At 46.9% G+C, this 20,406-nt stretch overlaps 1 protein-coding gene across 4 annotated transcripts in view; it reads right to left on the bottom strand.

The window, feature by feature from the left end:
* EVI5 (ecotropic viral integration site 5) overlaps positions 1-20,406 on the bottom strand; it is a 2,339,304-nt gene that overhangs the window by 583,797 nt on the left and 1,735,101 nt on the right. For all 4 annotated transcript variants that reach the window (XM_069641804.1, XM_069641802.1, XM_069641803.1 and 1 more), the window contains one exon: positions 7,582-7,677. In XM_069641804.1, coding sequence (XP_069497905.1) covers positions 7,582-7,677 — 96 coding nt within the window. The remainder of the gene's footprint in view (positions 1-7,581; positions 7,678-20,406) is intronic.

The raw sequence follows: 20,406 nt of genomic DNA on the forward strand, positions 1-20,406 counted from the left end.
CAGCGAAGACTAGGAGAATCCTCCATTATCTCAGACGCCACAAAATCAATATAGCTATATTACAAGACCCCCTCCCCCACCCCTGAACTTGACAACCAGGGCCTCCAAGTTGCGGAAGCTCTTAGTTCTGTCCAGGTAACATATCAGAGCACGTCTGACATGCAGACAGTGCAACACTTTCTGTGCCTCGTCCTTTGGATTTGGAAAGAATGTTGGAAGCACTAACTCCTCATTGAGGTGAAAAGATGACACGACCTTTGGGAGAAATGAAGGGTCCGTTCTTCGCACTACCTTGTCCCAGTGAAATGTAGTATATGATTCTGATGCCAGTAGTGTATTTCACTGATCCTGCGCACCAAGGTAAGGCCAACCAGGAGAGCAGTCATTATAGTAACCAGCCTGATATCCACTGATGCCATGGGCTCAAAAGGCTTGTGGGCCAGGCCGCCTAGCACCATGCTGAGGTCCCAGACTGTGTGTGGTCGCTTGACTGGGGGATACAATCTGATCAGAGCCGCCAAATGTTTCTTAAGCACCGGATTGGAGGAGAAGAGGTTATCTCTGGAGTTTTTGTAAGCTCATATGGCGGCCAGATAAGTGCGACAGGTGTCTACCTGCACACCGGAATGAGTCAGATGCGCATAGAAAGAAAACACATGGTCTAGTGTGCATGCCAGAGGATCGATCACGTTTGCCTTGGCCCAGTGACAGAACCTGGTCCCTTTGATTCTGCACTGACTCCTGTTGGAGTTGCTTCTTGCCCCCTGAATGATAGCTAATTGACCTATGACAAGTGCAGATTTTTCAGGGTGACATTGTCAGGAACCGCGCTACTAGGGCTAGCTTCTGCAGAGCGGGATGAACCACTGTACCTCCCTGCTGGGATAGTAGGGGTGGCTGGTCCCAATGGAACGGGGACTGGAGGTTGATCCCACAGTCGGAGGAGTTCTGAGAACCAAGTTCTGGCTGGTCACCACAGCACTATCAAGAGGAGCCGAAGCCTCAGTGACTCCTTGACCTTGCAGATGACCCTGTGAATGAACGGGGTAGGGTGAAAACCGTGTGCCCACATGTCGTTTCACTGAATCTGCAGCGCATTCCCCAGAGATCCTCTGCCTTGTCCCATCCAGGATACAAACTGGTGGCATCTTCTGTTAATCGGGGTGGCGAATAGGCTACCCGAGGGTAGCCCTACCTGATGAAGATCCCCGCTCAGGACACCCTTGTTCAACTGCCACTCGTAGTTGTCAACCCTCAGCCTGCTGAGTCTGTCCACCTTCAGCTTGGATTCCCCCAGGAGGAGGACTGCTGATAAGTAAATGTTGTTCAACAGTGCCCACTCCCATTTGTCGATGGACAGCCAGCAGAGGAGAGGAGAACTGGTACCCCTCTGTTGTTGATGTAATACATGCATGCAGAGCTGTCTGAATGCAAACCGACTTGTTGCTGACGATGGGAAGGAATGCTCTGAAAGCAAGCTAGATGGCCATCATCTCGAGCCAGTTGATGTGTTCTAGTTGTACCTGCCTCAACCAGATTCCTTGGACACTGGGGTTGTCCAGGGTAACCCCCCTATACCTCTAGGGACAGGTCTGTAGTAATGGTGACCTCCGGTAGGGGCTGTCTGAACGGCCTGCCAGCTAATAGGTTGGACTCTGTCCTCCACCACTAGAGGTCCTGCTGAAGGTGCTGTGGTATGCCAACTAGAGCCGCTTGGCAGCCAGTTTCCTGATTCCAAAAGGCTGAGAAATGTAGCTGCAGCCTCCTCATTTTGAGCCTCGTCTGCGGCACTGCCAAGAGACAATCCACCATTATTCCGAGCAGGTGCCGATACCACAATGCCGAGGTTACTGGTCTGCTGAGAAAATTCCCTGTGGCCTTCTTGATTACAGTGATCTTGTCTTCCGAGGGGTGGATCCCCTCCACCCTTGTTTCCCAAATTAGCCCCAGGAAAGTTAAGGACTGAGTGGGAAGTAACTGCGATTTCTTGAGGTTGATGGAGAACCCAAAATCGTATAGCTTGTGTGTTAGGGAGAATTCTCTGTTTAGGCTGAATTTCCTAACCTAGTGAGTCACCCAGCAGCTTTGTTGGATTTCTGCAGTTTTTATTTTCTCCTGCCAAGAGTGAGTCTCTTTTCTTCACACTCTTGGACATGATTTGAGGGGTTCCTTTGACTGTTAATGTGTTTTATGGGTTATGGGGTCTTTTACTCCATAGGGTCTCATGTGTTTTACTATGTGTGTTACACAGCACTTTCAGTGCAGTGACGCTGGGGTGTCATAGTGACACTCCACCATAGACTTCATACCCTGGGACTGACTACCGTCTCCCAGGGCATGTAAAGTCACCATTGGCTTTACTAGTCCCAAATTATGAACAGAAACCAGTACAAACCATCATATTGTGGATGTACTGGTCAGGGCAATTCGATTGCCCCGGGGTCTGTTAGTCGAGGGGGAACGTCTCCGTCCCCCCTGATCGAGTTTTGGCTGGTGGCAGTGGATACTACTTTTTATATTCGACCGAGAATATATCTCTATGGAATTTTCCCATTGTTCGAGGCTACCAACTTTAATTATTTAATTCTCATAGCCTCGAACATACCGCCGGTTTATTTATTTAATATTAATTCGCCGGTTGGTATTTTTTGACAGAACTCGATTCTAAAATGGCGTTTGTGTTCTCTTCTGTGACTCCAACCCAAGTCGAGCCCTTTGTTCCACTTTTTAACAGGCTACTCCACAGAAGCCTCCAAAAGTGGTGCCACTCTGTCTGGGTACTGCAGGGGGGGTGGGAGGGGGTTTAAGCACCCTGGACTGAGTTACCTTGGTAACTCAAGTCGCACTCTTGTGTTATTGGCCCAAGTGGTGGTCCGGCCGGCTCACCACTTAGCATGTTTGATTGACAGCTAGGCTGAGTGAATGGGGGTGTGCTGCATAAAAGCAGGGCTTTTGGGACTGGAACTTCAGAAGTCGCCACAGGACCTGAGAATCCGACGAGGGAGGAGCCGACCTGCTACGACGACACCACCGGAAGAGCCCTGCGGAACCGACTCACCACTTCCCGACGACAGAGAAGATCTCCCGGCTGGAGAGTCTTCTTCCCCTGACTGGTGGGCACAACCAGTTTACCTTCTTTTCCTCGCATCCCAGGACGTCTTGTGGTCGAATTGCCCGTGCCAAGCACCCCGGCAACCGGATAGCCACTTACCACTGGACCGCGAACAAAAGGACCGCTCCTTTTAACTGAGAACTCTGCAGCTGGTTTCTTCCCTGACAGTGCAACAGACTCCTGCTTTCCTCCCCGACGAGATCCTCTCTTCCTCCGGACGAAGCACCGAATTGCACCCTCTGCCAGGAACAATGCTGGAGTATTCTCACCACTTTAAGGTACCGTGTCCGCCAGGCCTCCCTTTCTAAAGATTGCTACAAGGTAATAATAATCCCTTAACCTTCTGGACTGGGCTGGCCGCCTTGACCATCTAACTGGTCCCTTTCTTTTGGTCCAACTCTTTCTGAACCTTTGAGACTTTTGTGCACTTTTCAACCGTGTGACCTTGGACACATTTCGCTCTGATCCTCTTAAAGTGGATCCGGCTTTCTGAACTCTAACTTCACGGTTTGATTCTGCCTTCCTCTCTTGCTGTGTTCTTGTGAAAGTGTTGGGATCTGTTTCAATTTATACTCTCCCTTTTAAACCGAATTATTAGAGTGCCATCTGCGTTAAGCGCTCACCGCTGTCTGAAAATAAGTGGGGCTTTAGTTAAGACTTGTCTAATATTCTTTTAAGGGAGTGTATATCTTTTAGTGACTGTGTTTTTGAACTGCTTAATATTAGTGTGCCTGTGTGTTTTATTAGATGTGGTTTTAAATAAATAATTATATCTCTTTTACACCAAGCTCTGGTCAGTGTGTGCTTGTTCTACTGTGTTCTTTTGACCTATTGTGAATACTCTGTATACTGCCTAACTCTTCTTGGGGGAAGTCTGACTGCTCAGCCACAGCTACCAAGTGAATCTGTGTGGTGCAGACTGCTACCAAGTGGGTTTACTGCCAAACACCTGTAGTCTTAAATCTTTTGCAGTGGTCCCAGGGGGAACTGCACAGGTTTCTGCCTAACATTGTGCATAAGTGTGGCAGCTGTGCGCTGGACTCCCTCGGGCGACTCCACTCGTACAAGCCAGTCGTCAAGGTATGGCTAAAGGTGGTGGCCCTCTGCTCTGAGCAGGGCTGCCACTGCATTCATTAGCCTCGGGCCGAATTGAGGCCAAATCGGAGGACCTTGTATTGGAAATGAAAGCCCATGATCCTGAAACATCGGGATGTGCAGGTAAGCATCCTTTAGATACAGGGAGCACATCCAGTCTCCCCCACACAGTGACTCCGCTATGAGAGCTGGCGTAACCATCTTGAACTTTTGTAGGTGTAGGCAAAGGTTCAAAGTCGAAATGTCCCAGACAACTTTCAGGCCAGCATGGTTCTTTTTCTGTATGGCAAAGATGCAGGAGTAGAAACCCATGCCTCGCTGTGAGGTTGGGACTTCCTCCACTGCCTGGCTCGCTAGGAGCAAGCAGATCTCTACCAGAAGAGTTGCTGTACCAATCTGTGGGAGGGGGAGGAGGAGATGGAGGTATCGGTAGGCGGAAGCTCGCAGAAACCAAAGAGAAGCCATGGGTCCACAAACCTTGAACGCCAGGACTGAAAATGAAGGGTGCACCTCCCACCCACTGGAGAATTGTTAATCTGGATGGCATTGTCACTGTTTCACTGTGAGGCTGGTGGCTGGGAGGCAGACTGGAAGAACCCCTTATGTGATGATTTGCATTGCTTCTGTCGGTGCTGGCTGGGCAACCTGTCAGGCAGCCTAGTATAGTGCTCCTGGAAGCCCTGGAAACTACCAAAGGAACGACCTCTGTCAGAGCATGGGTGACTCTGGCTATAGTACTTAGACGCCAGCTTAGTTATTATTGCCAGGGACTTCACGGTTTGGAAGCTGTTTTTTTTCTCGTTAATCTCCTCGTCTGCAGACAAATGGAACAAGTCCCCTCCCTCGAATGGCAGGTTGAGTATGCGTTCCTGCACATCAGGAATAAACTTGGTTGCCCTAAGCCATACGGTCCTCCTCATATCGGTGGAAACATATGCAGCCCTGCCTGCGGTGTCTATATGTGCCACTGTCGACTCCATAATGTCCTGGACCACTAGCTTCACCTCTGCAAGACCTGCCTTGAATCTCGCCTGACTGTGTGTAGGAAGCTCAGGAATGAATTCTGCTTTCTCCCTGCATATTTTTTGGTTCATAGCGGCAAGCATGACGTCCGCATTAGCCTGCCGCAGGTGGAGAGTAGCGTTGGAATATATCTTCTTCCCATAGGCCTCTAGGAGTTTTTCTTCCTTGCCTAACATGGCCGACGTGGGTGTAGATGTGGAGGCCTATGGCTTTGCATACATAGAAGCCGCCGCAATAACCGAAGAGTGAGGCTGCAGGTGCACCGAGGGAGTCCCCTCTGCCTGCCGATATTTGGCATCTATGCGCTTGTTAGTAGGTTGTGTAGAGTGGGGTTTTATCCAGCCCTTCTTTGCCAGGGACTCTACATCCTTTTACAACAGGATACCCGTTTTGGTGGTTACCCGGATGGTAAACACTTGTGCACAAGTGCGTTATAAATACCATATCATAAGCACCTCACCCAAGACTCCCACCTCTGGTAGCTCTAACTGCGACTGCGGGATCTCTAGGTACTCCGCCATCCCGCCAGCCTTTCATGGAAGGCCCTAGCTGAGGAGGCGGAGGAGGAGTCTTGAGCCTCCTCATCAACTGTGTCCCCTGCTGTGTCTGCAGGTTTGGGCCTGCTGGTGTGCTGATGGGCTGCGCCATCCAGAGGCACGCCACCTGGGGTAGCACGGGACCCTGGACCTGCACTGGTACCTGTGTAGTAACAAAGACAGGAGACTGCATGGGGGCTGCAGGGAGCATGTTTTGGATGACCCCTCTGAGTATAGTGCCCATTTGAGGCAACCTCATGAGTGTGAGGAATTTCTCAAAGAACCTGTCCTCGCATGCTGGTGAGGTGCGTTCCTGCGTGGGTGTGGGTCCTTGGGCCTTGGGCCTTTACCTGTTGCAGGGCCCTCCCTGCACATTGCCTCAGGTAGCCAGGGTCTGTGCATCACCCCTGTGTCAATGTAGTTGGGTACGAAGTGCACCAGGTGACTGCTGGTGACCAATTCCACCTTGGCACATGCTCTGATCACTGCGCACTGGAATGGTGAGGCTCAGGATGCGCCTCCAATTTGTCTGGCCGGGAGGACCCTTGTACTGGGACCAGTTTCTGCCTGTTTGTTTGACTGTGAAGGCTCAGACCTTCCTTGCACCTCAGACAAGGTCCTGGGAGGCGGAGTGCCATCGGCCATGTCGCTGGTAGTGCGAGTGGCACTGCGTTTAGGTGCCCCCTCGGGTTTGTGACCGGTATCAGAGCTAAACCCCTCAGGGGGATCCCCGGTAAGAGCCTTGCGTCGCCTCAGCGGCGGGTCCGGGAAGATCCCTGGACTCCTCAGCCGTGTGGCCGGTAGCTGCTAGAGCCTCGGTCCCCTTGCTGGTAGTAGGGCCTGAAAGGTGCTCCCTCTTGGACGCTTCCCAGGGAAGGAATCGCCCTTGCCGAATGCAGTGGAGAACAGGGCACCTACCTTTGGCCTGGTCTTCTGCCTGACATACTCTTTGATGTGCTCCAGTGGTGATCTTGAGAACAGCTCTCTCCACCTGGCCAAGCAGTTCTTCCGCGAGCATGGGTGAGCGTGTCACATGCCGAGCAACCGTCCCAGCCGTGGTCCTCGCCAAGGCACCAGAAGCAGAGCATGTGGGGATCCGACGTGGGGAAGGATTCCTTGCAGGCCTGCCAGCTGCTGAATCCCACCGCCGTCAACATGCGCCGGGGAGGTGGCACTGGAGGACAGAGTACTCATGACTGAAGAAATTAGCTAGATGGAAAAAAGGAAAATAATTACCTGGGGAGTTGTAGTGTGGAAATACGAGCAAAAAATAGGGCCTCAACCACAGAATAAGGTGAAAAAGGTCTGCTCCCATCGATGCAGAAAAGAGGACTGAGGAGTGGCGCCAGTGGGTGAAGTCAAGGGAGAGGATGCTCCTGGGGCTGCGCCCCTACACAATCTAAATTTAAAAGGGAAGACAATTTTTCTGGTGAAAAAGGTTCCGTTTCCTGCCGCCTAGCGAGGGACGCCCCATGCAGTATGGGGGAAAGGGACCAAGACATAGCAGTATGTAAGTGTTTGCAGCATTCTAGCACTGTGAAAGCCAAACCAAAAGTTTTGCCTAGAGTCAAGGTTATCTTTTCAGCAATATATGTGTCTTTATGGCTAATATTTGTATCTTCATAAATACATTTTGTGAAGCTTGCTGGGCAGGATGGAAATGTTAGAAAAACAAGAGAGTAAGAGGAATAGAACTCTCACATGAATAAATGAATACCAAACATGTTTATAACCATACTTTTAGCTCCAAGATATATTTTATACACGATAAAGATACAATTGAAAAAAGAAAAAGAAAATGTGTCCATCGAGTACCTGGATCTCTAGCTCAGCGATCTGCTGCTGGAGTTCAGCCACTGCTGCCATGCTGTCAGCCTCCCGAAGTCTTACTGCCATCACTGCTTCCTTGTTCTGTAAAGAAAAACACAAGATTTGTTTTTAATGTTATCTATTCTAGATGGTCCATATTCTTGATATTTTACATCAAAGACATATGAGAAAATGTAAAACTAAATGCATAAATAGAGATCATCATCAGATTTCTGTCCCATTTTACATAACTATACTAATACCCAGTCCACCTCCGGCAACTAACAACTAAAAAGGGCCATGCAGAGTACACATATGCCTCATTTTGACATAGATAATGGATGGGGCTGCTGTGAGTGTGATGGTCCTACTGAAATTACGCTTACCGAAACAAAAATGCAATCTATTTTTAGCAACTAAAATGAGACTCAGAATTACTGTGCGCAGTGACTGTATGCAAGACAAGTTGTGAAGGTCTGCATTAATGTTGAGGATATTTTGTGGATAAAATAACTGAAGGACATATAAGAGGAAAAATAGCCCAAACATTCAGTGCCTTTTGGATAAGCCCAATCTCTTAACAGGACAACAAAAGCTGAAAAGTGAAAAGTTGAAAAGATTAGTAGGAGCAAGTCAGTCAAAGGAAAGTTGGACTGCACCAAAAAAAGGGGAAAAAAAGATCACCAAAATGGTTTGTACAAAGTAATACAGTAATTGGCTGCTGAACACAGAACTGCAATCCATCACATCTCTGAATGCTGAAACACAGATACTTTGAAAGATCCACCTCCTGCGCCAATCACATATATATTTTCCAACCGAATTTTGTTCCTACACAAAATTGATGTTCAATATAATGTAACACATTTCTTTTTATTTGACTAAAAAAGCCAACACCTTTTAACCCTTCACATGTTTTCTTCAGGGCTAAATTACATAATTTCCATAGTTCCATAGTTCCATTAATAACAGCAAAAGCAAAAACCATGCCCATTAAGAATACACATATGTCAACAATAGTCAAATATTGCAATAGTTGATTCAAAAATAAAATTGGGGATGGAAAACAAGGGGCAAGGCCCGTGGATAGGGGAGGGAAGGCAGAACAAAACAAAGAAAAACCAAGAACAAAAACAAAAAGACATTTCCATGAATTATGGTAACTCTCTTCAATCTGTTATCGTTTAGCCAAATACAACTCTTATTAGGATCAAGGATCCTACTGACCACTTAACAGCTCAATAACCTTCACAGCCACTTCTTAGTGCCATGCTTATTATCATGCCTAAACGTGCCACCTCTTTCTGTGATGTTCAACTTAATTGCCTTAGTACTGCTGTCCCAGATCCTTATTGGCCCGGTTCTCTCACCACTATCAACAAAGGCATATATGCTGTTGATAAGCCCATCACTGGTTCCAATAAAATTCATTCAGTTTGGTTTGTAAATAGTCACCGTCCGTGTTATGAACTGCTTGGTGGGTAATCTCAATTGGGCCTTAACAGGCAGCCAATGAAGATGCCACAGCACGAGTGCAAATGAGGTGAATTTGGTGCACCTAAAGCTAGTCACACTGCTAAATTTTGGAGAACTTGCAGGCACTTAACCTGATACACCGGTTGCCTCAGGAAGATCCCATTGCAGTAGTCTATTGATCCATGATCAATGAGGTAACCACATTTATCTGCCTTGGGGCTAAATAAGTGTAAAAATAAATAAAATAAATCCATAGGCAAAAAAAGATTGTGCCAAGCACTTTACGTTTTGCAAAACCAGTATTGCAAACTGCTGTGATCTGTGCCTTTCTCGAACCGGATGGAAGAAGCTTCCCACCCAAGCTTTTAGCTGAGGTGCTGGGGGCCGGACAAGGGCCCAGGGAGTCTGGCTAGTACTCAGCACCTCAACTGGCTTCTGTGGTCTGTTTTCATCCTGTTTAACTTTAACCAATTATTTGGCATCCAGCTCCATAATGCTGTAAAGCAATCTCTAGGTTTGTGTGGTGGCTCCGCAATAGTCGAATCAAGGCGGTACACTTACTGCATATCATCGGCATAGGTCTAGAAGTGGACCCATATTCAGAAATGAGGTCCGCCAAAGTGCGCAGATCGAGATTAAAAAGGAGTGGTGATGGAGAAGATCCCTGGTGTGGAGCAGCAGTAACGGAGAGAGATAGCGTGCGTACGATCTGCAAGAAAAGACGCAAACCATGCCAGTGGGAAACCAGAAATCCATACCTGCTCAAGGCAACACAGGAGACTGTCATGATCAACTGTATCAAAGGCCGTGGAGAGGTCCAGAAGGATCAGCAGCCCAACCCCAGGCGGTCGCGAAGCATCGCTAGATGGTCCAAGGAGGAGATCAGGACAGACTGCGTGACCATCAAAGGTATAAAACCTGATTTATGTGGGTATCGACAGTTGCTAGTTTCCAAGAAAGGGGAGAGATGTGGCGTTATAATGACTTCCAAAAGTTTAATGAGGTGTGGTAGTCAAGATATAGGCCGGTAGTTTGTCACCAATGATAAATCCCGGTTGGGCTTCTTCAGGAGTGGGGCGACGAGAGAATGTTTCAATGGGGCAGGACTCACCCCAAGAGAGAAAGAAAGACAAAGAGCCGCAGTAAACACAGGCATAGCATTCTGAGGGAGGGCCTGAAGAATGTGCATATTAAAGGATATTCTAGCTAATAAGCTCATCTTTCAATGTGGATAAATATGCAGATATTACTTTAGGTTAATGTTACCGGATATAAAACCGTGATTGTTCTCTCAAATAACAAAAGAACAATTTGTCGGGAGACTTGGGACCAAGTAGACATTTTCCAGATTTCTTAAATCAACAAATCATATGAATTTCATTGCAGAGTACATATGAAAAATGTACCATGAAAAGATGATCCATTGATTGAAATTATTTAATTGTGGACTCTACACTTGATGGGTTTTGTATTGTATCAAATGCTGTTGGGTTAATGTCTCTCAAATGATGTTGAATATTTGTTGTTTGTTGACCTTTTGTTAAATTTCTGACCTTTGTATTGGTCCTTATATAATCATTCAATAGTATATCAGTATTTCTCTCATAATTCCAAGATGTGATTATTTTCTCTTCATATTTAATTCCTCCAAGTTCACGTGTTCCCCCACATGATGTGGTTCCTCAGGAGGTTATGATGTGCTATCTTTTAGTCCACGTTTCTGAATATCTTTGAAGGCTTATCCTCTATATTTTTTGTGTGGATTATATAACGTTTGGTTTAAGAGCAGTCTGGATACAATTACCTAGACAGCGTCCTTCTCCACGGTCCGACGTACAATACCAAATGTCTACTTGTCAAAAAGGTTTTCTTGTTCTCAATTTATTTAATATACTGGGCATACACAATATCTTTTTGGTGAAGACAAACGGTGACACTACCTCCAAACGATTGTCTCTCAAAGATAATGAACAGCTGCTAAATAATTAAATACATATATATATTTTCTTCTCAAGTTGCACTCCCAGAAGACTGTATCCCAGCAAAGTCCGCCAGAGTCCATCAGCTAAAACATTTTCTTTTTAAAAGTGTAAAAAGTTTTAAAAACATCACGTTGACATTCCCAAAAATGAAGCCAAAAAGTGTGGCAGCACGACACGTTGCGCAATGCTCCTGGTGCTTGTTGACATAATCTACCCATTCATGAAACACATTTAAATATTCAGGTGAAAACAACAAAAAGAAAAAGGACTGGTATGGAGTGAAAAATATGTCAGCCATTTTGCATCAGTGAAAGGTATTATCTAGATTGTGCACACAGGTTACGTAGGGTCCATATAAACTGCGTCCGAATAGTTTGAGACTACAGCAGCCATGTTGTGCTAGCCCAAATTATACATTAACTGCCTGTGTTCCACTGTGATGATCGCACCCCAGAACATGCTCCAATTGGTGTAATATGAGTGCATTGCGATTAATTGTGGTGCACTGAATGATGGAAATGGCCAACACTCAGGCATACTGATAGGTTGGGCAAAATGCAGAGCTAAATGCCATATATGCCTTAGATGTTATTGTGAGCAATGTATGCATTTAGAAAAGTGTCTAGTCAGGAGGCAGTACGACCGTGCATGTATAGGTGAATAAATGTATGCACTCGATCCAGATTGTGTGCGAAGAATGACAGCGGAGTATACCCGATATCTACTGAGAGAGAACATCTGTGGGGCTCATGTCATTCAACGCCACTCAGAGGCCCGAATTTCAGGATATAAGGCTTGGGAAAATAGGCATAGCCAGTCAACTAAAGTAATAATACTGAGTACAGGTAGGGCATGGCTTGGGGGCCATGATGTGAGGAAGCAGCACCTCGGAGATCCGGCAAGATCCTGCAGTTAAATTAGTAAATCTGGCCCAATTTGCTATAAAGCCATATGAAAAGGTGTCGGAACGTGAGGTGAACACCTGGGTGAAAAAAAACTGCAACAGAGAAACTTGGGGAGCCAACACACGACGGTCCTAAACGGAGCCGCGAGGAAGAAGCACCAAGATGGCGGTCGTGAGCCCGGCGCTGACTGAGAAGGCGCAAGCAAGCATACAGGCAACCACGAGAGGCAGCCACGCAGATCGAGTGGAAGGATGAGACAGCAGGAGCTCCCACAAGACCAAGGCAAGCTGCAGTGCCAGCGTGGAGCCAACGAACACCGGGCTGCCGGGGACGCTACCGACACAAACCGCCACAAGTCGGAGCAAAGGCAGCGATACGGAGGGTTGAGGCAGACAGTGCCAGTGAGGACGGCAGCTGCAGAAAGGCGGGCGAACCAGGATAAGGAGAGTGGGAAGCTGGAAGACAGGCTGAGGGGGGGAGGACAACGAACACAGGACAAAGACACCCCTCCAACCCCCGAACCCATACCACAGCCGGTGAGGGGTGAATACACAAAAGAGCTCATGGGCACAGCCCGCTGACTCCACTAGCCCACTGAGGGGAGGGGGGGGCGAGACGCTCTCCACACAGCACAAATCCGTGGAAGCAGAGGGAGCCTGCAGCCGTCCGAAGACGGGCTGCACACTCGGAAAAACACAAGCCACTGAAACCAGGCAACAAAGTGGGCGGTGCACAGAGGAAGAAAGCAGCAGGTACGCGCTCCTCGACAGGCATAGGATCCTCGAGCGAGACAAGCTGGAAAAGGACCAACTCTAGCTGTCTAATGCTTGCAGCAAATCCACGGCAGTGTAAAGAAGCAGCACACGCGGAGAGTGAGCTGAGAGGGCACAGAGTGAGGGGGGCAAATACATAAGAGGGCTCACGGGCACAGTTTGCCGACAGAACTGACCCGCTGGGAGAACTTGGCGATGCACCCGTATAGCACAAATCTGAGAAAGCAGAAGGGGCCCAGAGCCATCCGGAGACGGGGTACACACACGTGGGAGAACACAAACCACCGAAACAGAGCCATAAAGGGGGCGGAGCAAGGAGGGGGAAAGTGGCAGGCACGGGATCCTCGAGAGGCACAAGACCCCTCGAAGAGACAGAGCTGGGGAAAGACCATCCCTTGCCGCTGGAGGCTCCAAGCAAACCCACGGCAGTGCAAACAAGCTGCACATACAGTGAGAGAGCTCAGAGGGCACACCCCGAGGGGGGTGAATATATAAGAGGGTTTACTGGTGCTGTGCGCCGACTCAACTAACCAGCTGGGAGAACCTGGTGACGTACTCCATCCAGCATAAAGCCGCAGATGTAGAGTGGCCCCACAGCCATCCGGAGACGGGCAGCGCACGTGGGAGAACACAAGCCACAGATACAGCGCAACAAAGCAACCAGAGCTGAGAGGGAAAGCGGCAGGCACGAGATCCTAGTGAGGTACACAACCCTTGGCGGGGGAGGGGGGGAGGAACAGAGCTGGGAAAAGATTATCCCCAGCCATCAAACGCTTCCAGCAGAACCCCACGGAACCAGAAAAGTTTGAGATGCCAGTTCCAAGCCATCACGCTGCAGCGGGCCAGCCTCAGGGAACTGGAACTGTGCAACGGAAGCGGCAGAGCCGGAGCAGGGGGTGGGTGGCTGGGCCTTTGTTAATAGTTAAAGTTTGTTGGTTGGAAGGAGGCACGAGAATGGGAGAATCTACTAGTCACAAAGAGCAGCACGAGAGCGCACGAAGCAAAAGGATAAAAGCACAAAGGAAGAAAAATTATTACCACACACCCGAAGGGCAAAGATACCGAGCGAACGCCCACCCTGAGCAAGGCCGCAGGGGAAAAAGGAGAGAGAACATCAGCAGGGAAGCAGGAAGCAGACCATCAGGGGAAGAGGAGGGAAAGCATGCTTGAGAGAACAAAATAGGCCCATGGGAAAAGAAAGCCACACCATGAGGCGTCAAAATGTGCCCTATTGTAAACAAAATAGCCACTTGGAATGTACAAGGGCTGAACAATTATGTCAAAAGACTAAGCGTATATGCCTGGTTGAATAGATCAAAAGTGAAGCTGGCATTGCTACAGGAAACCTACTTGACAGAAGCAAAACAGTCCAAAATAGTGAAAAAGTGGGGAGGACAAATGTATGGTTTAACCTGTTCTAACTATGCCAGAGGAGTATTTACGTGGGTAGGCCCCAACGTCCCGTTCCAGCTGATAACGCAAGAACAAGACAAAGATGGCAGGCTGATCATGGTGCACGGAATGTTAGAAAACAAAGAAGTGTACTTGGTGAACACATACGCCTCAAATCATGACGCAACAAAGTTTTTCAAGACACTAGCACCTCCATTAGCTCCATACAGAGAAGAGCCCTACATCTGGGCAGGAGATTTCAACTGCACACTCAACCCGAAGCTGGACAGGTCGGACAACAAACACAAAGCTAGCACCGCCGGCGAAAGCCCTACAGGTAATCCTAAATCAGTTGCGATTGGAAGATATTTGGAGGAAAATGCACGAGGAAACCAGGGGTACTCACAATACAGCGCCCCGCATGGAACCCACACACGCATAGATTACATTTTCACTGGCTCCGAAACCCTGGGGGAATTCACTAGCATACACTTTAGCGCAAGAACACTCTCGGATCACGACCCACTACTGGCAACATGGGAATACACTCATAGAAAGGCCCCTATACCAACGTGGCGACTAAGGGCAGAAGCACTAATGGAAGGGGAGTTCCAAGAACACATGCAAGGCACAAAAGAGGACTACTATCACCACAACACAGGCAGTGTGGAGCAATCTGAAGCCATGTGGCACGCCCTCAAGGTAGTGGTCAGGGGAGCAGCGATTGGGAAGACCGAGGGACTTAAGGGGGGTATCTGGCAGAATTGGTAAAAGTAGGGAGAGAAATAGAAAGGGCAGAAAGACAGGCGGGCATAACTGGGGAAGTACGAGCCGAACTAGTAACACGAAGTGTACAGTGTAATTCCATTTCGGAGAAGCTGGGGAAGCTAGACTTTGGGAAATATGTGCAAAAGCTGCACGAAGCGGGATATAAGCCGGGCAGATTTTGTGCCTGGTTAACAAGGCAGGACACAAAAAAGGAACCAATTAATGCAATACAAAATTAGACTGGGGAAGTGGTGAGGGTCCAGGATGGCATCAACCAGTTGTTCTCGCGATTCTATGAGAAGCTGTACTTTCAGAACCAAGAGGCAGTCACCTCGGACATGAGAGACACCCTAACCCAAATATAACTACCAAAATTAACCAACGAGCAAGTGCAGATCCTCGAGTCCCCACTAACAGTAGAAGAACTGGAAGCTGTAATAGATAGTCTCCCGACAGCCAAGACCTCGGGACCCAATGGGTTGCCCGGTGAGTTTTACAATAAATACAAGCAGACGCCGGCGCCTAAACTGCTGGAAGTCTACAAAGAGGCATACACGCAGGGTCAACTACCCGACAGCATGATAGAATTGATAATACCAGTCCTGAAGCCGGGGAAGTCACCACTAGACTGTGGCTCATACAGGCCAATTTCCATGATCAACCAGGATTGCAAAAGCCTGCCAGCAGCCCTGGCTAACAGGCTAAAACAGCTCATACACACATTGGTGCACCTGGACCAGACGGGTTATGTCCCTGGGCGAAACACCTCATGGAATTTGCAGACTCCACCATGTGACAGACCAGACTAACCCAAGACAGAAAGAGTATGTAGTGGCATCACTAGATTCAGCCAAAGCCTTCGACTCCGTGAACTGGAATTGGCTATTGCATGTACCTAAGCACTTCAGGGTGGGGGAGGGCTTCCTGCAGTGGATTAAGCTACTATACAGAGACCCCAAGGCAAGGGTGAAGACGGGCAGACACATCTCAGCAGCATGGAAATTACACAGGAGCACAAAGCAGGGCTGCTCGCTGTCACCAATGCTCTACATATTGGCTTTGGAAACACTGGCGGTCTTCAGAAGAGCGGAGTATAGCGAGGCAGGAATTAAAATAGATAACATCACTCATCTAGTCTCGCTCTACACAGACGACATGCTCCTATATGACGCAAACCGATAAAAAAAACTACCAGACCTGCTAGAGTTAATAGGAGCATATGCCAGGTTGTCTGGTATATCCATTAATAAAGAGAAATCCTCCCTGTACCCCCTAGCAAGACTCAGGGAAAGTAGCATAGACCAACTGCCTGATTTAGGCCTGACATGGGTGGCATGCGCCTTCCGATTTTGGGGATAGATATACATCACGACCCCATGGAGAAACACAAAGCCAACACGCAAGTAGAGTTAGATAAAATTGTAAAGTTCATGACATTTTAGAAGACACTGCCACTAGGGATGATAGGAAAAGCAGCCCTGCTGAAAATGACAGTACTACCCCACCTCCTGTATTACTTCACAAACATATCCCACAACATTCCCGGGACGTTCTTTAGACAATTGAACACAATAGCACAGGAATTCCTGTGGGGAGGAGGAAGAAACAGACTGGCACTAAACACACTGCAGAGCGACTAGGAGTAAGGAGGGATTAAACTGCCTAATTTTTAATGATATTGCTTGGTAGGGCAGCTACTATTCGTGGTACAATGGCTGGGGGACGAGACTACTATAGACACACTACTATTGCAGAAAGCACTGCGGCACTGCTACCCGAGAGAGATATTATGGATGGAGAAGTCCTTATTCCTTATTCCAAATGCTCCCCACACTGGTCAGACAAGGTCTGACCCTCTGGAAGAAAGTGTGGAAAATCCAGGGAACCACGGACCCTAGCTCGGCACAGATCCTGCTAGCGGGATTTGCGACTACCTGACCTGAAGCCCTTAAACAGTATCGCGAGTATTTGGAAGCCAAAGGAATAGCACAGATTGGGGACTGATGGAAGGAGGGACAATGGGTGGACTTCCAGGCCCTGATAGAACAACATAATGTGTTAAAGGCCAATTCATGATACACAATAGCATGGGGAAGAAAATTAAAAAAAAAAGATGGCCAAATATACCCGAGGACTTCGAAACACGAGACACTAGATGCATGGTTTGACGTGGCCGAAGGAGGACACACTGTGTCCAGACTCTATGAACTGCTTATGATAAGCCACAACACGCAGGAATTGCCATTACGCAGGAAGTGGAAGGCAGAGCTCCAAAAAACCTTCACAGACGAAGAATGCTCCAGGGCCTTACACTACACAAAGAATGTCTCCAGGAGCTCTAGGTTTAGGCAGACACAGCTCCATGTCACACACAGAGCATACCTTACCCCTGGCAAAATATCCAAGATGGGGAGTAGAAAAACCCAAAGCTGGCCACAATGTGCAATGGAAAATGCAGATATGCTGCACATGTTCTGGACCTATCCAGTAATAACAAAAATTTGGGATGACAAAGGCGAGAGCGACAGTGGGTGGAATCCACTTGCAGGCGTGGTCACCAGAGTCTTACCTGCTGGGACTGTTCCAGAGAGGTGGCAAGCCAAGAACACAAATAGCCAAATGAAAGACCTTATGTGCATTCTGGCAAAGCGTCGCATATCGATAGCGTGGAAACCGACCATATAAGCTTGGTGGGCAGACTTACAGCAATGACACTGGCGGAAACAACGGTATTGATTATGGCATCACACAGAGGAGCAAACGAAAGAAGTGATAAAATACTGACATGGAACTTACTGGTGCAAGAGTTGTTCGCACCTGAGCATGTAGATGACATGGACAATCCCAAGGTGCCAGAACTCGTAGACGTTTACACAGGGGACAATGAAGAGCATGGTTAGGAAATGCTAAGCTGACAGACGAGAGATCGACTTAATGTTAGACATCCCTAAAGGTGAAGAAATCCATCTGTAAATAAGTAAAGAGAATTCTGAGTATAAATGACCAAGACTGTGCGCCTAGATGAAGCAAATGTTGGACACTCCCGTCGCGACGTGCTAGTATGAATGTTATTTGTTGTCAGTTATCTTTGTGTAAAAAAACAATAAAGAGTTAAAGAAAAATAGTGAGTACAGGTACAGTGTCCTATGTAATGGGCTGCAAAATAAGCAATGGAACCCAGAAAGTGAATACTGTGATATCATCATAGTCCTCTAGGTGAAAGTGCTGCATGCTGTAAACTCAAGTGAAAGACATACATCTCTGGCATTGTCGGTAATGATTACCATTTACAAGGTAAAAACCTGTGCAAATTCTGCAAGTCTTTGGAGGATAATGCCTCATGATAGATACTTAAGTACATACTGTATTATCACCACTAACATCAATCTCTAGCAGGGTCAATAATGATCACTATTTACAAGGTATAAGCCTGTGCACATCTTCGGAAGACAATGCCTGATAATTAAAACATTTAAGTACATACTGTATTGCCATCATAATCCACTGAATAAAAGTGCTTTGTGCTGTAAACTCAAATAAATGAGATAAATCTCTAGCAGCATAAGTTGTGGTCACCACTAACGAGATGTTAACCTGTGCAAAATCCTGCAAATCTTCAAATGGTTGACAATGCCAAATGCTGGAACTCCCTCCCTCACTCAGTCAGAACTGAACCCTCCTTCTGGTCCTTCAGAGCTAAAGTGAAGAACTGGCTCTTTGACAAGAATCACTAACTACCACTCTCTACCTTTACCAGTCATAACCCATCACACTGATTGTATGTCTTACTGCTGCCTGCACTGTAGTCCAAACTGTAACTACCAGGAACAATTTCCTGCACTTATCTGTATTAATTTGCTATCCTACTAAACTTGTAACTCCTGGTAGACTAGCATTACTCTCTGTACTATATGTATGCATCTGTAACTAACATTGCTCTCTGTATTATATGTATGCATCTGTAACTATGTCCTAAACTCAAGTGCCCAGTTACCTCAGGGTTAGGTGCGCATTACAAATAAATAAACTAAACTAATGTCAAAGGGCTATGTGGAACCAGTACATGTGTGTGTAATATGATGCATTCAGTCGCAGTGAACACCTAGTAAACATTGTGGTATATGCACGATGGTAAAAATAAGATATTTCAAGCTATTGTTAACCTAAGACCAACAAAATTGATTCCGCATGTACTTACGAAGTGTGATTAAGAAATTATATCTTCTGGGTAAAAAGACAAATAGAAACATACTATTATATAACCAAAACAGTCCCACAGACCCCAAAGTGATCTAGTCAAAGAAAAAGAGTAAAAAGGAAAACAGAAAGAAAAAAAAAAACACAGAAAAATTGTTATAGTGCAGCTCGATCGCGACGAGGGCAAGATTGAAAAAAGTGAGAAAGAGGGAAAGTAAAAAAGATGGAAAGAAGATGTTCTATTTGAGAAGGACCATGGACAGAAGACTGATTACATTGCTAGCCCTAGATAAAAACACACATCAAGATAGGGATATTATGGCCCTGCTATTCTTGTCCTAAAAAGTTTACAGTTCCTCATCGATATTGTGTCCAATAGGATGTTTACTTTCGAAGTCTATGATGCAACGTCTTTCTTGATGGCGAAGTAAGTTTTCTTTATCTCCTCCGCAGGGTCCTATTTCAATTTTGTGGATTCCCCAAAAAGTAAAGCCCTCCAACTTGCTGTTACGGAATTCAGCAAAATCTTTAGCCATGGGATAAGCAACATTGTTGTTATGGATAGCTTGTGCAAGTTGTAAAATACTACCATTCGTTACACGGACATCTAAGGACAGACCACAAATTCTGACTTGCAGGTTATCTTATCGGCAATGGTGATGGAATGACCTAATAAAGGATGTCTATATGAGGTACAGCTATGTGCATATTTACAAATCTTGCATTTATTGTATATATGATATGATAGGTTATTTATAACATGCTTAACATCCAGAGGTTTCTAAGCGCGGACCTGGGTATCGAACCTGTGGTGCTCCATGTCATCTTGCTTCCAACGTGAGCATGTTGCCCCTTGTTATAAAAACAAAATGACCACAAAAAGCAGAGGCAGGACCCCAGTAAAATATGTCCTCTGAGACGCGTTTCTCACTTTACGTAGCGCTTGTTCACATACAGGGGGCTGGACCAACAGGTCTTAAATACATAACAGTAGGCCTATTACTGTGTTGACCATGAGCCATAAGCCATTACCAGCTCAATGACAACCAGGGCAGACATCTTACAATTAATTGACATAGTGAGTCATTCAACACGTTGACAGCAGAAATGCCAAATAGTAAAAATGAAAACAAAAGTCTGCCACAGCAACAACACATTTAATGTAAATGGGACAACAGGTTGGGAACAGAGGTGCGGGGGAATAAGGGTATGGGGGTGGGGTGGGGGTGCTAGAAACCCATACTGGGAGCTTGCTATACGATCAGAATGGGTGTCAGTAAATTACATATAATGGTCAATTAGTACAGCCTCCTGTAACTGCAAATGTCGGTACATCTG

This window comes from Ambystoma mexicanum, chromosome 1q, assembly GCF_040938575.1.
Source record: "Ambystoma mexicanum isolate Mex_15411 chromosome 1q, UKY_AmexF1_1, whole genome shotgun sequence".
NCBI classification, from domain to species: domain Eukaryota; kingdom Metazoa; phylum Chordata; class Amphibia; order Caudata; family Ambystomatidae; genus Ambystoma; species Ambystoma mexicanum.